The sequence below is a fragment of the Kogia breviceps genome, chromosome 5 (genome assembly GCF_026419965.1).
Source record: "Kogia breviceps isolate mKogBre1 chromosome 5, mKogBre1 haplotype 1, whole genome shotgun sequence".
NCBI lineage: Eukaryota > Metazoa > Chordata > Mammalia > Artiodactyla > Physeteridae > Kogia > Kogia breviceps.
Window position 1 is genome coordinate 73,480,512 of NC_081314.1, and position 15,799 is coordinate 73,496,310.

Here is a 15,799-nt window from a genome sequence, read left to right on the forward strand (position 1 = left end):
AAGTTCAAAATATTTCTGCATTTGGTTCACTTGTTTAAAGCCTGAAGCTAATGGTCATTCAGCTTATGAAAAATAAAAGGAAGCAGCTATGACCATATCCCTAGCAAAATCATATCTACTATTTGAATGACACTTTAATATTTGAAGGTATTGGAATTTTTCTAAAGGGTGGTTTCTCTCACTTCTTCACACAACACTGAAAATGCCTTGTAAAATATTAACAAAAATAATAATACTTTATATCTGAATTTAATTAGGATAATCATTTTCACAACTGTTATTGTTTTAATTCTCCCATTAATATTTTGAGGTCAGCAAAGCAAGTAATATAATTGTGGCAGTCAGTGTTCCTGCAGGAAACAGGCAGGAAACAGGAAACATTTGAAAAAGGAAAATTTGAGAAGGATTTAGACACAGGAAGACTATTTACAAAAGGCTGGGTAGAAGCAAATCATAATGGATGGCACAACAGCCCAGGACCCTGGTCTGAAGAGTCAGATGCCTTGGGAGAAGCCATGACCTTCAGTTAGGAGGAAGTGATCTTGCAAGGAGGCAGCTAGGGGAAAATTATCCTGACTTCACTTCCTCTCTCCTTCCAGTCTCTCCTGCCAAGGCTGCCCGTTAGGCCTGTCCCAAACCAAAGCCAGGGAGCACAGGCACTTTTCTGGGATCCAGAGAGGTTAGTTTCCTGGACTGAAAGTAGGGTGAGAAAAGTCAGAGAGTGTACCTGGAGAACAGATGCAAGACAACCAGCACAGTTATATACATTCTATAGATTCAGGTCAATAAACACTTTGCTTTCTAACATTGTTATTATAACCACTTAACTGAAAGAGAAGATTCCATAGAACATAATTAGAAAGGCAACTTTATCCCTCACCCACATGCATTCAAACCCATTCAGTAGGAGTTGTTTCCTATCTCTTGGGTAAAAACACAGGCAGGTACTATAACTCTACAGATCACACTGAAATAATAAAAATTCGTCTCATCACTTTTATTAGAAAAACAATCATATTTCAGTAATTAAAATAATAAAAATGGTATGTTTTAGCCCAAACTATGAATATTATTAAAGTTTCTCCTTTTCAAGCTGGAAAGCTGCACTGGGAAGAGGTTTGTGGTCAGTTTGTCCTCACCCCTTCCTCTACCACACTGGGCTGCCTTATGTCTCCTCCAGTATTGGGGATGTGGGTGCAGAGAAGTAAAGAAAAGTCTTACTTGACTGATGCTATCATGACTTGACTTTTGTGCTCTCTGGCCTCAGTAAATGCTCAAAGATGACTTCTCACCATGGGCCATTTTGTGGGGTCACTGCATAACCCCCATAGGGAACATTGACATAAATACCTTGCCTCCAGCAACGCTTCTCTTTCAGCAGGTCAGTTTTGCTCCTCACCTTTATCCTACCCGCTCAGTTCTTCATTTGACACCACCAGCAACATCCTGGTGCCTCACCCATAACCCCTGGCCAAAAGCCCTTCAGGGAAATTTCCTTTTATAATTAGACTAGGCCAACTCTACCCACACGCTCGCTCTACATCTGTTCCACAGAAAACCCACATCCTTTACTCTGGTCACTGAAAGTAAAGCTGTTGCTTATTTAACCATTTCTTCACTCTGGCATCGAGCCAGTTCTTACAGCATCCTGCCCTTTAGATTTCATAGTCTGTTCTGTGAGGTCTACCCTGCTTCAATGGGTATATGTCAAGCTTTTCTTGAAGCCCTTTCTCTATATGAAAGAAGAGGGAAATGTCACTGTTCTCCAAAAACTTGCTCCAGAGAAATTCTCCTTCTTTACCTATTCAATATCAATCTTTTTATTGGATTAAGGTTGAGAGAATTAGTTTGTAACAACCTCCCTTACAAATAGTGCATAACTCTAGCACCTTACTTTGTAAGGCAAGAGAAAATACCACTGTTTTTCTTTCCCCCTTCAAGTTTTCTAGGCCACAGGCAAAACTGAGATAGAAAGAATTCCATTTTAACATTCTGATACACTGGGTTTTGTTTTATTCCTAACACCCTAAGAAGATATTAGCCCCATTTTATTAATATATTTTCACAGATATAAAATGATTTCCTTGGCATAATGTAGCTAGAAGAACATCAAGTTGTTGAACTCCAAGTCCAATGACTTTCCACTGAAATAAGCTGCTTATGATAAAGAAATTAAACTTATATGTGAATAAGGCACTTATCCAAAGCCAGGAAAAGTGAGATTCACTTAGAATGCATGCATTAAATAAATCATTTGAAAAACTGTACCAACGGTATATGTGTTTCTATCCAAAGCCAGACATAAGGTTCCGACTAAAGTTGAGAATAGCAAATCCAACTTCAATTTGTCAGATATGATTGCGCTTCTTGATGACCATGCCAAAGATTAAAGGTGAAAATCCTAACATTTCACCTTTCTACTTCATTGTGAAGCAATGTTGCAGGCTGAGGCCAACCTAGGTATCTCATGATTTTTGCTACTTTTTTCCAGCACTTAATTGTTAATACCCAAAGGAAGTAGTTCAAAATGGGCTCCATTTCATAGTGAAGAACACAAAGAAAGGATTCAGAATGTGGTGCCCTATTTCCATGTTTCTTTCCTCATATTTAAAAGCCTGTCTGTACTATAGGAAATGCCCTTGAGCATTGATCTTGGGTCATTTTTCCCAATAATGGTTCTTTACTGCTTGCCTTTTATATCCCAGCTCAACTCCATGGTAAAGTTCCTTTACCTTTTCTCTCTACCCTAACCCATATATGAAGGCTTAAAACTTTCTCCTAAAAGGGATAATACTTGATTCCATATATGGACTTTGAAATGTATATTACCTACTCCCCCAAAAAGAAAATTCTAGAAGACATTTTTGTGTAAATTCATTTGCTGGATAGAAGTTTTGAGTGTCATTAGACCCTCAAAGAGGCTCATGAGCCAAGCAAATGAAAATCCTTTCTGCCTAATCCTACAGCTCTTTAGTAGTTTCCAAATCAAGCATGCCTCAGTTACTTTACAGTGAACCCTTTAAATCTCATTTTTTGATTCCAGTGCTCCTGGTTTATTTCTGAATGCTCGTTCATATGGCCCTTTCCTTGGGATAATACTTCAGAAGCTGACATTATGCTTAGTCAGCACCATCATCATAAGTTTAATAGAATTTATTTAACATTGAATTACCACTTTTGAGACAGAACTCCAAAAGTCATAAGTCAACTGTGTGCTAATGAAGTAGCAATTTCTTTCATAATTCTAAATATATCCCATTTATTTAGTCATATTTCTCAGCCTCGTGTTTCCATGTAGAGAAACTCCAGTTAAGGAAAGACTGGCCCCAAGACCCACCACTTTATTCACTCCTTCTCAAAGGATAAGTAATCACGTACTTGCTAGGTCAGTGTGCGAGGAGTAGTTGAGCATGTTCAGCTCATCCCTTCTCTTTCTGTTTTTATTTGATAATTATGAATAATTGTGTAAATCTGTCTAATCCTCAGAGGAGATGTAAGAAAATCATTTAAATGCAAATTAAAGTCTTATTCTACATTCAGCTTAATCAAAATGACATTTTGATTTCTCCGCATTGATCATTCATATCTTATTTCTGTATTGTTTCTGAAGGTGGACTCAGGAAAAAAGGCGTTATGTACTGGCCCCTAAAAATTACATCATCACTCAGGCTTAATGTGGTCCTTCATCAGAACATTCTGGAATTTGAATTTGAAAGCCTAATTGTCTCTTTTAAATTTAAACATGACTGTGGACTTTATTGATTTCTCTTTTCATTCTTTACAGGGCCTTGCTGAGTCTCCTTCATTTTACTCTGTCTCATACATTAGTTTTTCCAAGCTCATATATTTATATCTAACTTCCTATAGTCATTTATTAATTCTGTAATTTTAAATTGTGGTAACCAATATTGCAGGACTCAGGGGTCACCATTTGTTTTATTGTTTTCATATGCCCCATAAGTTCTTCCTGGAACCCCCAAACTTGGCTGTGATCTCTTCTCTTGTGGAATCCCAAAGCACTCTGAATCTTACCGTATTAGATCTCTATTGCTATGCAAACAAGTTACCCAAAACGTAGCAGCTTAAGACAATAATAAACATTTATGTTCTCACTCAGTTTCTGTGCATCAAAAATCTAGGAAAAGCTGGCCTGGGTGATTCTGGTTCAGGGTCTCTCCCAAGGTTACAGTGAAGAAGTTGGTCAGGGTGGCAGTCATCTGAAGGCTACATGGGGCCTGGGGATATCCATTTCCAAACCTGCCCACTCGTAATGCTGATGACAGGAAGTCTCAGTCCCTCACTAGCTGTTGGCAGAAGGCCTTAGTTCATTGCCATGTAAACCTCTCTATAGGGCTGTCAACTGACTTCCCCTAGAGTGGGTGATCCAACAAAGCAAGTCAGAAGCTGCAATATTTTTCATTACTTAGCTTTAGAAGTCATTTCCACAGTATGCTATTGGTTACAGAGGTCAGCCCTGTTCAATGTGGAAGGAGACTGCACTATAGTAGAATTATTGGGGTTTATCTTGGAGCCTGGCTACTATACTCACCTAAGCTTTAAAGTATACTTATTTATTTCTGTGTTTTACTCATCTAAATTACTGAACTATTTAAACGAACATTCTGTTAGCCATTACTATAGTTTCCCTTTTGGTTGTTACTCAATGTTGGTAGAGCTGCATGCCCTTCTTGAAAGGGGCCAAGCATTTTATTGTCCCTTTAAGATGTAACAGCAAATCATACTATTGTTTTTAGGGAACACCCTCCACACTGATTCCTAAGTTTCTTTCCTTGGAACTCAAAACAGTAAGCAGGATCAATAAAAATTGTTGTGTATCCTACAATTGGGGGAGAAAATGTTTAAGTTCACATGAAACAACTGTTTCAATTAACGAAGTATCTGTTCACAAAATAAGCCTTAAAATTTTTAAATGCTTAGTTATCATACAGAACATATTCTCAGACCATGACATAATTAAATAAGTAACAAAAGGATACCTAAAAAAGAAGGTACAGTTCTCAGCTCATTTCATGAGAATAGGATTATCTGGACACCAAAACCATGTGTGGAGAGAACAAGAAAGGAAAATTATAGGACAACTTCATTAATAATTATAGATACAAATTCCTACCAAAAAAAATCAACAAAACAATTCCAAAAATATATCAAAACAATAATACACCAATATCATGTTGGGTTTATCACAAAAATACAATACAATGTTGATTTGCTTTAGAAAGTCAAATAATAGAACTAATAAACTTAAGAAATAAAGGCATATCATCTCAAAAGATGCAGAAATAACATTCAATAAAATTAAACATCTATTCATGATCTAAATCACCAGTGGACTTATAGCAGAAGGGACCTTTTTTAACCAAATAAGGGACTCCTATTAAAAAATCCTACAACATGTATTCTTAAATGATAAGCAACAACAAATCCAATAAATTATTGAAGGTCTTTATGGAGAAAATTATAAAGATATATGAAAAAGCATTAAAGATAAACTAAATAACTGATCTTGGATAGTAAGATTTAATATTATAAAGATTTCAATTTTCTCCAATTTGATTTATACCTTAGATTCAATACAATTCCAGGTAAAACTGCAAAAGGATTTCCCATGAAACTTGACAAGGTAAATCTAAAATTTATGAATAATTAGGTGTGAATATAGAAAAAAAAGGAGAAATATGACCCCTATGTCACTCCATAAATAACAAATAATTTTAAAAGGTTTAAAAATATAAATGTGAAAGGCAAAACTGCAAGAGGTTTTAGGACAACGTAGGATAATATTTTTGTAACATTAGAGGTGATTTAATGAACAAAATGTAAAAATATTGATAAATTTCAAAACAAAATCAAAGATTTTCATAAAAGACACAATAAAGAAGATTAACCACAAATGGGAAAGGATATTTGCTCATAACTGACAAGGTCTAATATTCAGAGTATAATAAATTCTCCTACAAATCAATATTTAAAAGAAAAACAAACCAATAGAAAAACAGGCAGCAGACTTAGGTACTTCCAAAAGAAGAAATCCAAGTGGCCAACAAACAAAGGGAAAGGTGAGCAACTTCATTAGTATTCATGGAAAGCAAATTAAGAACACAATGAGATACAACAACAAATGCACTAGATTGGCAAAATTAAAAGTCCACAATGGGAGGGTTGGCATAGATTTGAAACAATAGGAACTGTCATACACTGCTCTTGGGTGTGTAAATTGGTACAACAACTTTGGAAAACAGTCTGGAACTATGTAATAAAATTAAGTATAGGATAGCTAGCAATTCTACTTCTAAAAATATACTGTAGAGAAATCCTTAAATGTGCATTACAAACATGTGCAAGAAAATTCCTAGGTGAACAGTACATAACAATAATGCAAAAAAAACAAGAAATACCTCAAATTCCCATCCATGATAAAGTGTATTAATAAGCTGTTGTATATTCATTATTCAAACAATGAAATACCATACAACACTGAACATAAAAGAACTACATCTACACATGACAACATGGACAAATCTCAAAACACAATATTTGCTGAAAGAAGTCAAGAAGTATTCACACATTTCTTTCAAATAAAATTCTAGAGCCATCTAAACTAACCAAGAGACTTTTGAACAAAACATAGATTATAAAGAAAATGAAGGGAGATATTAGATCAAAATTCATCCTACAGATTACCTCTGGGACGAAGTCATGGGAGGGATTCAACTTGGGTGGAAGAAAACTGAGGACTTCTAAAGTACTGGTAATATTTTATTTCTTAACTTTGTGCTACCAATAGGGATGTTTATTTTATTTTTTTAAACTGAACATAAGTGAATTTATAGATACTTTGGTATGTATGAAGTGATTCTAAATAAAAAGTTTAAATATAAGTTTTCTAACAGTTGTTTTAGAATGGTGAACATCTTTAGAAATTGAATTATCAAAGAATATAAATTTTAAAGAAAATCCTATTTGGCTCAGGAAGTCTGTATTTTAGACTGAAGTTTAAAATTATATTTAAAATAATCCATCCTCCTTATATTACTTTAATAGATATTCTGTATCCTTAAACTACTTTCAGAATATTTTAGAATGGAAAAGGTGGATTGTTTTAAATGGATATATAATATAAGCCATGTCACACTGTTATTTTGTCACAAGAGGGACTAGATAGTCAGAAAGAACGGTTTTCCCTTTTGGTCTTAAAATTATTTTTCTATGTTAACATTTATGTTTTATACACTGTGTATTACTGTCAGTGTATGTGCTGTAGATTGTAGTATGGTTATATATATTTCATATCAGCAAAAATGTTAAGAGAAATCCTAGTTTACCATTTTACTTCTGAATAGATAGAAACTGTGTAGAAATTATTTAACTTATTAAGGTATTGTTGTTTTTCGGTAAGTAGAAGTAATAAATAGAATCCAAGTCAACACCTTCTGGTTGCTAATACTTTTTGGATCAAATCTGGGGGAAAGAAAGGAAGGAAAGAGTAGGGAAGAAGGAAGGAGAAAAAGTTTAATTTTGCTTTTTACCATACCACAACTCCCTCTAGTTTACCTGAGCAGGAAAAGTAGATTAACCATAGTAAAGACAGAAAAAAATGTTATTTTCATTTATTTTACTTTGACTTTTGAAAATATACATTGGTAGTATGGACCTATAAATGTTCTGTTCTAATTTATAATGATGCATGAAACCATCATACTTCTCTTTAAAAAAGTAAAAGGATTATTTTTTGTGACACTATCCATTCTGCAGAAGCCTTGGGAGGTCAGTTCACATGTGAGGCACTATTCTTTTCCCAGGTGCCATTTCCTTCCTCTTCTCATCAGTCCTTTGAACACCTGGAAGGGTCTGGTTTCTCACTTCTTCTGTTTGTCTGGGACTTTCCCTGAGCATTTTCCTCCATCCCGGGATGGCTTCTACCTTACCCCTTCCTTGGAGTTATAATGGGGAGTTGTCCATGAAGGAATTTAAAGGCTCAAGGAATAAAAATCACATCAGTTTAATGTTTTTATCTCTTAACCATTTATACTCAGACATCAGCCCTAAATCATACAGACAAATGTATTCCGTTTTTTAAATTTCTATGGTAATAAATTACCACAAACTTCTGGACTTAAACCAACACAAATTATATTATCTTACAATTGTGTAGGTCAGAAGTCCAGGATATCCTCACCAGTCACCAAATACCATTCTAGACCAGAGGTCCCCAACATTTTTGACACCAGGGACCAGTTTCATGGAAGACAATTTTCCCACAGTGGAGATGGTTCAGGCGGTAATGCAAGTAATGGGGAGCAGGGGACGAAGCTTCGCTAGCTGGCCCTCCCCTCACCTCCTGCCGTGCGGCCCGGTTCCTAGCAGGTCCCGGATGGATACTGGTCCACGGCCTGGGCATTGGGGGCCCCTGTTCTAGACAACTTTGGTATGATTGATGGCTAGCTAGTGGGTGGCCCCTAAAATTCCTTCTGTATGCTGCCATGGGATTTATCTTTCACCTAGTCTACCAGCAGGATAGAGAGGAAGTCAAGAGATTAGCAGGCTGTGCTTCTTCTTAGAGGCTCTAGGGGAGAATTCATTTCCTGCTCATTTTAAGACGTTGGCAAAATTCGGTTCCTTTTGGTTGTAGGATGTAGGTCCTTGTTTTCTTTTAAGAGTGTCTAGAGGCCACAGCATTGCTTGATTTGTGACTTTCTCCTCCATCTTCCAGACTAGCAATGGTGGGTTAGGTCCTTCTCCGATTGCAGCTCTCTGACCCACTTTTCTTCAGTCATCGTCCACTTTTAAGGACTCCTCTGACTACACTGAGCCCACCCAGATAATCTAGGATAATCTTCTCATCTCAAGGTTTTTATTACTCCCATCTGCAAAGTCCCTTTTGCTATGTAAGGTAAATGATTTACAGATTCTATGGATTATGACACAGACATCCTTTATGGTGGCAGAGGAGGAGTGACCATTATTTTGACCACAAGGAAAACACTGCTTAAGTGAGGCGTCTGTAAATCTACTTATGTGAATAAAAATTATTTTAAAATATCATGAAGACATTTTCCTTTTTTTTCCAGCAGTCATTATTTATAATTACATCCGAAGACCTAAAGCACAACTGATATGCAAAGTTTCCTATGACTCTTGACCATTCACTCTATGCTAATTTTATAGCCCAATATGTTTCCCAATTGAATGTCAAGTTGAAAATTATGTAGTCAATTTATTATCATGAAATCCAGAAGAGCAAACAATAGGTACCACTTAAGAGGGTGTGATTTTCAGAAGCTTGAAGAATGGAGGCAGAGGTATGGATAGGTGAAGGATAAGCATTAAGTTTTTTTTTTCCCAGATTTTCCCATATTGGTCATACTGTTGTCTAAGAGACAGTCCTATGAGATCATACATACAATGCTATCTACATTGACTAGCAAAACGAAGGGCCAACCCAAGAAGGAAGATAGATGTGAATCAGCAGAAAAGAAGGCTGAATTAGATTAAAAATAATAATAATAATAACATGTGTCTATTCCTACCAATATCATTTGAGGGTAAGCTCCCCATCAGGTTCACTTCCTATTTTTATCATCCTTGTATACACAGCACTAAGCACAGTGCCTGGCATATTGAACATATTAAATAAATATTAATTATCTTCGGGCTTCCCTGGTGGTGCAGTGGTTGAGAGTCCGCCTGCCGATGCAGGGGTCGCGGGTTCGTGCCCCGGTCCGGGAAGATCCCACATGCCGCGGAGCGGCTGGGCCCGTGAGCCATGGTCGCTGAGCCTGCGCGTCTGGGAGCCTGTGCTCCGCAACGGGAGAGGCCACAACAGTGAGAGGCCCGCGTATCGCAAAAAAAAAAAAAAAAAAATATTAATTATCTTCAAATTAATTGTTTTAATTAGAATTAAACAATATTTATAAAATTTTTTCTGTGCAAGATACAGTAATAAAAGTCCCTCATGTTTCCATTGTTCTCTATACTTTTCAGAGCTTTTTAAATGAATTATTTACCTAATAATGATATGAGGAACATTGATAAGACCTGGTAGTTAAGGCAAAAACTTGGCATCAAGAAAAATGAGAGAACTTTGTCCTCTACTATTCGTATAATATTAAATCCTTGTCATGTAACTGGCTCGTTTGCGTGTTCGAAAAGTTGCTAGGCGTTTGCAGATGCTTGCTCCCTTGGTTTGGGTAAAAACTCAGGGCTTGTGAACAGTAAAAATATTTTTAGAAAAAAGTTACCTAGATAAATAAGCATCACTCCCATCTGCTGTAGCACATGTGACACTATTTAAGCAGGCAGCGACATGCTGAAGAGCAGGAAATAGGTTTTAACCTGGAGGTCCCGGTGTTTAGCGCAGCTTATAGATAAAATACTAAGTGAATATAGGAGAAAATGAGAAACCTGCAGCGTTATGGTAGCAGAGGCATTTGAGCGCCTACTGTAACCTAGGCCTTGAGCCACACTCTACAAGGTTTCATTTAATCCTCATCCAGCATAAGAGGTTGTGGGATCTTAGTTCCCAGACCAGGGATTGAACCCAGGCCCTCAGCAGTGAGAGCGCAGTCCTAACCACGGACTGCCAGGGAATTCCTTCAAACGACAGTATAATCTTAAGCAAAGGTAATGCCGTTTCTCCAGTGCTTCAGTCAGCCTGGGAAGAGTCTGCTCATCACTGATATCCAAAATTTCACAGGATGGCAAAGGTGGAAAACTCTGCAAAACCACTTCTGAAACCAGCGGTTCTATACTGAGTTATTAAAAATAATAAAAAGTTACACAGGAGAGAAAGAGTTATTCAAACAAGTTTAACACTGTGATAAGAGCCCCAGTCCAGTTAACATTGTACCTTGTTGGGCTGTCATAATACTTCCTTGAAAACGTGTTATAAAGAAGGAAAAATGAAAAAAAGTTATAGTATATAATAAAAGAAATGTCACTTATTAAGAAAACCCTTGTCAATCTGACAGTAGTTAATTATAGGTTTTTGAAAGCAAAGACTATTTCTGACTTATTGATCCCAAGACAGCCACAAAAGGAATCATACATAGTAGATACATAGTAAATGATAATAGGAAAAAAACCATAGATTTTTCTTGTAGTTTTTATTCATTTTTAGTGTTTAAATTATGTAGTATAATACTGACAATATAATACAAGTAATTAGAAAGAACAAAAGAAGCTATTGGAAATGTTCTGAAACAAACCTTTTTCAACTCTTTAAGCTGTTGAATATTGACGAAGTTGTCTTGTGAGGTAATTAGTTCATCACTGAGATTTTCAAGTGATGAGCTCTATCATTGCTGGTCAAAAATTGAAGCAGAAATTCTTACATTTGGTGCGAGAATTAACTTTAAGACTCTTTCCTATTCCAAAACTATTTGACTGCTGGTAATGTTCCATTTCTTTATCTGGGTACTTACTGTGCTTATAAACTGTATATGTCTCATATTGTTCACTTATAAAATACTTATCCTCTTTTCTGTATGTATATTATGTCAATAAAAAGCCTAACAAATCTGTAAGTCAACTCCCTTCAGCTTTGAGATAAGTCACTTATTTACATAGCCTTCCTGGCTTCTCCCTATTTCTATCTTCATTAAGAAGACTGAAAACGTCTTTTAATTCCAAGGCCAGTGTATATTATGCATTCACAGCTCTGGGACCTCTTCTGTTAGGATTTTGACTTAATAGCACTAAGTGATGGCAATAACAAATCAAATTAAAATGTTTCTTTTTAAAGAGATAATTTATAGAACATACAAACTATAAGGCCTCCTGTAGGATTTTTTTAACTTTATTTTAATAATGAAGTATTTTTTCCCAAACAATATTTGAGTACATATAACAAACATAGACCATCACATACAAAGCTTCTCTAGGTAAAATCTGAGTGAAGACCTGAGAGGCACACTTACCCCACATTCAGTCTTGACATCAGCATCCTTTCCTCTCCCTCTTTCCCCAGGAGAACGATTCTAAGGGAGAGGTTGGGGAAAACCTCTGACCTAATGCAATCTTCCTCAATTAACAGAGGAATACACCAAAATCTGAAGAGGGGAAAGGGACTTACCCAAACTAAACACTCAGCAGATTGTTATGCTTATAAGACCTGGCTTTTCATCTGGGCTATTTGATTTTGGATAAGTTATTTAATTTCTCTAAACCTCAGTATCCTCAGATGTAAAATGGAGGTAGTCAAACCTACTTCAACAGATGTTGAATAGATAAGAGATAGTGTCTGATGCATAGTGGGTGCTGATGAATGAGAACTATCACAGTTATTCCAACTCCAGAAGAAAGCTCCCAGATCTGCATGAAATAAAAGAGCAAAACTAATGATTGAGAACTTGGACTTTAGCTTAAAAATGTTCTTTTTCGCTTGTTTCAGGAAAGTAGTAGATCATCCAAAAAGGCGATTTGGTATCCCCATGGATCGGATTGGTAGAAACCGGCTTTCAAATTCCAGAGGCTAACTGATTCCAATCGTGAGTACAATTTGAAGAAATATAATCCTGCAGGCTTTGATTAACATTTCACAATGGGCTAACTGATCCATCTTGGTTTGTACATCCCCCTTTTGATTCCTTAGCTTATAAATTCGCTTTTTCAAACATTTCTGTACTTGATTAGTATATAGATGCTAAATAATTTAAATGACATTAAAAAAAAAACATTCCTAGACCTACTTCACCCTAAAATAAAAGATTTAGTTATTCTCACAGACTTCTATGTAATTTTTGAATATTAATATGCAAAGATTAAAATTCTAATAAACAATAAATCACTTTCATAAATATAGATAAATGTGTAGCAATCCCTCTACTATGAAGAAGACACATTCTAGTGACACACACAATTTTGTTGCTAATAACTACATTACCAGAATTATCATCATGAGCACAGGAGAGAGAATGGTGTCGCAGATAGGGTATTAGCCAAGGAATCAGGACATATAATCCAAATCCTGGTTCTGTCATTCATTATCTCATTTCCATCAAGATACCTAATTTCTCTACAGCTTGTACATTTAGATAGTAACATAAGGGTATTGTAGAGATTAAATTAGCTTCTTGTACTAGTCCCAGAATGTATCGGACACACAATACATGCAAGTGATAACAGCTTATATTACAGTTCTGAAAATTAACTCTGTGCTGAGTCTTATACTAGTGCTATACATGCATTGTTTAATTTACTCATCAGGTTCCGTAAAGTAAGTACTGTTACTATCCCAAAATCTTGAGAAGTAGTACAGTACAAGGGGTAAAAGTGCCAGGTAGAGAGGTCAGGCTTTTGGGGTCAAATCCCAGGTCATCTATCTGTTAGCTGTGGCAACTTGCTTAAAGTCTAAAAACCTCTTTCATAAAATGAGGATAATAATAATTTCTACCACATTGCATTGTCCTGAGGATAAATGAACTGATATACATTAAGCACTTAGAATTGTGCCTGACATGTGTTAAGCACTCAATAATTATTGTTCTTATACAAATAAGTGGAAAGCTTAGATATATTAATTAACCCACAATGCCACATAGCTAGTAATTGATACAAGTATAATTCAATTCCAGAAAGCTTAAATTGTTAGCTTATATTGTAAACAATATATTTAATCACACATATTATATGTTTTAAACACTGAATATTTGTTGCATATAAAATCTAGGCAATGTATTTTCTCCCAATAGGGCTTACAGAGGGTGCATTCTTCCTTGAAAATAGATAAGACAACCCAGAACGGCTTTGACAATTTCAGGCTACAGAGAGAAAACTCTGCTTTCTGCTTTTCTCAAGATACTCCTCAGACCAGTGATGCCCCAAAAGCATCACATTAGCCTTGATCCTCTTTTAATTTGTCATTTCATTTTTTTCTCCTCATCAAATACTTTCAACCACAATGAAAAGTCAATATTTTACCTCGACTTTCTCATTCTCAGAATGACTTATTTAAAATAAATATTTTTCTCTGTGGAGTCGTTGATCAATTAAGTTAAGAAGTTACTGAATGTCCATAAATACGGGAGGACTTACTGAATACAGCCAATATCACTGCCTTTTAAGCAGCATCATCTTCAAAACTCAGACTGAACTGTCTTTATATCTAGAGATATACCAAGTATTGTCACTCTTGGGGCTGTTGACAATCACCACATTATATTTGAGTAGGAACTAACTGATATCAAAAATCAAGTAACTCCTTGAAATTAGGTCCACAATCCTGTAGTTTCTTGAAGTATTGAGAACGTTATGACACTGAGGTTAAAATAATTAAGTTCAGTTGGTTTCCACATGTATCCTATCACCTTTGCAACCCTTGATTATCACACATTTTAGTATTTCTGAATTCAACCAAAACAGGTTATGATAAAAAAAATCATACAAAAAACTCATTTTTCCTATAAATTTTTATATGAAGTTTTAGACCATAAAAACTCCAGAGAGCTACTAAACTACAAAAAGGCCATTAAATTAACATGTTTTCTGAATCACTGTTGAGTGAAATCCAAATTAGTATACAATGTCCTTCACTTAACAGACTTTACAGAGTATCATGACAATCACTGTCCTTATTATTATAACCTCAAGAGAGTAATATCATAAAAAATATGTTTAGAAAAGAACTTAACGTCACATATTTTCTCTTCCTTTTTTCAATCATGTGTGTTCACCTGCTCAACCATTGTTTCTATTCCTTACTTCCTGCTACTATCACCAAGATTTCTCAGACATTTTTTTGACTTCCTCATGTGAAATTTCATGTTTTATATTTATGAATAATAAAGACCATCAAAATATATTTCTGATTTCCATTCAACTTTTCAAAATTATTTTTGCTATGTTATTTCTTATGGTCACAATATTCCCTTGAATTAAAGAGGAGATGTAATATGTGTATCATTTAATAGATAACTTGAGGCATTAAATAGTGTTCACATAATCACGCAGCTAAATCTTTTGAGATTCAAGAACAAAAGTCTCATTTAACCTAAATCTTTTTTTTTTTTTTAAACGAATGAGAACATGGGCTTTGAGAGGAAATTGAAAATTTTACAGACTTTTGGACAAAGCAACATCCAGTACCCAGTCTCTGGACTTCTAAGCCAACATTCTCTTCATGATCCATAAGGCCTGTGTGCTAAATTGTTATTGCTAACTTCACTGATTAACCATTTCTTAAGGAAATAGAAACAGTATCTCAGACTTTATGAAAATCTTTGTTTTATTTCTGTGGGTGTTGACGTACACTCATTTGGAGCAATTTTATTTGTGGGTTTTCACCTTCTGGGTTTCAATATAAGTCTTCACACTGAAAATGAAACTTGTAGTAATCATGGACGTTTTTCTTGGTTTGAAATCAAGTCTAGATACAGCTGCTGTGTGTTACTTAGTTTCCAGAACAAATGCTAATCTCTTCCCTGATAGGCATTTTGGAAAGGAAGATAAGCTGAATTTTATATAATGTCTGCCTCAGATCATTAATGTATTGGACCCAAGTTTTGAGTTTTTAATAGGCTTCAGTTCTAAGCAACTTGAATTAAGAGTGGTAAAGTTTCATAACTTTTCTAGATGCCATTAGCAAGTTCTAGGTCTCTCTCATTGAAATCAGGATGCCACTTGATGAAATGTGATACAAATATGAATATTAATTGTGCTACCCTGGCTGCCACATACCTTAAGACTTTTAATAATGTGAGGCAAATGTTGCTGTATTATACTGACAATTTTTATTTTAGAACAATATTGACACTATCATACAGATAAATTAACATAACTCTCA

General features: G+C 35.4%; 1 protein-coding gene across 1 annotated transcript in view; it reads left to right on the top strand.

The window, feature by feature from the left end:
• OSTN (osteocrin) overlaps window positions 1–15,799 on the top strand; it is a 30,162-nt gene that overhangs the window by 12,542 nt on the left and 1,821 nt on the right. The window contains exon 4 of the mRNA XM_059064255.2: window positions 12,410–12,506. Within this exon, the coding sequence (XP_058920238.1) occupies window positions 12,410–12,494 (85 nt within the window). The 3' untranslated portion in view covers window positions 12,495–12,506. The remainder of the gene's footprint in view (window positions 1–12,409; window positions 12,507–15,799) is intronic.